This window comes from Myotis brandtii, unplaced genomic scaffold, assembly GCF_000412655.1.
Source record: "Myotis brandtii unplaced genomic scaffold, ASM41265v1 scaffold986, whole genome shotgun sequence".
NCBI classification, from domain to species: Eukaryota; Metazoa; Chordata; class Mammalia; order Chiroptera; family Vespertilionidae; genus Myotis; species Myotis brandtii.
In genome coordinates this window covers 2,292,794-2,293,400 of record NW_005372102.1, presented here as the reverse complement: position 1 = coordinate 2,293,400, position 607 = coordinate 2,292,794, and the positions used below count along the sequence as shown (strand labels likewise).

Here is a 607-nt window from a genome sequence, read left to right as displayed (position 1 = left end):
TCACCCGCGAGGCCCTGGTCCCAGGAGCCTGCTGGTGCTGAGCAGCACGAGCCTGACCCCACAGCCCTGAGCGCATGGCCCTGCGGCGTCCGAGACGGGGGTGGGGGTGGGGGGGGCCTGCTCTGGCCAGTGAACAAGCACTCGGTGCCAGGTCACCTGCTCAGCAGAGAAGGCCTCAGCCAGCAACGACATCACAGCCAACCTCTGACATTTTTGCCAAAAACACCGAACAAGAATGCCCATGGGCAGCCCGCACCAGCAATGGCCTTCCCTGCAGCCAGCACCTCGCCCGGCCTTCCTGCCCGCCTGGTAAGCGGCTGTCACCGGCTCCATGGCTCCCTCCCCCACGCCAGCCGGCATCTGTCAGAGGGTCGTCACTGGACACACCAGGGACAGCTCCCTCTGAACAGGGCCTGAGCAAGAGGCAGCCCAGGGCAGTCTGGGGGCGGCCTTACTGGTGGTGTCCATCTTCCGGAGCAGCCCCCGGCCCTTGGCGTGGAAGGGCACCCCCGCGCTCCTCTTCAGCTGCTGGGCGGTCTCCGTGGATTTCTGCAGGAGCTCGGCCCGCAGCGTGGCGCTCTTCGGTTTCCTCTTGAGCTGGAAGGCC

The 607-nt window shown here is 66.9% G+C and overlaps 1 protein-coding gene across 1 annotated transcript in view; it reads right to left on the bottom strand.

The window, feature by feature from the left end:
- The window catches only part of NELFA (negative elongation factor complex member A), a 7,994-nt gene that overhangs the window by 3,313 nt on the left and 4,074 nt on the right, over positions 1 to 607 (bottom strand). The window contains exons 4-5 of the mRNA XM_014533489.1: positions 409 to 579; positions 88 to 122 (exon numbers count right to left, since the gene is read on the bottom strand). Of these exons, the coding sequence (XP_014388975.1) occupies positions 88 to 122; positions 409 to 579 (206 nt within the window). The remainder of the gene's footprint in view (positions 1 to 87; positions 123 to 408; positions 580 to 607) is intronic.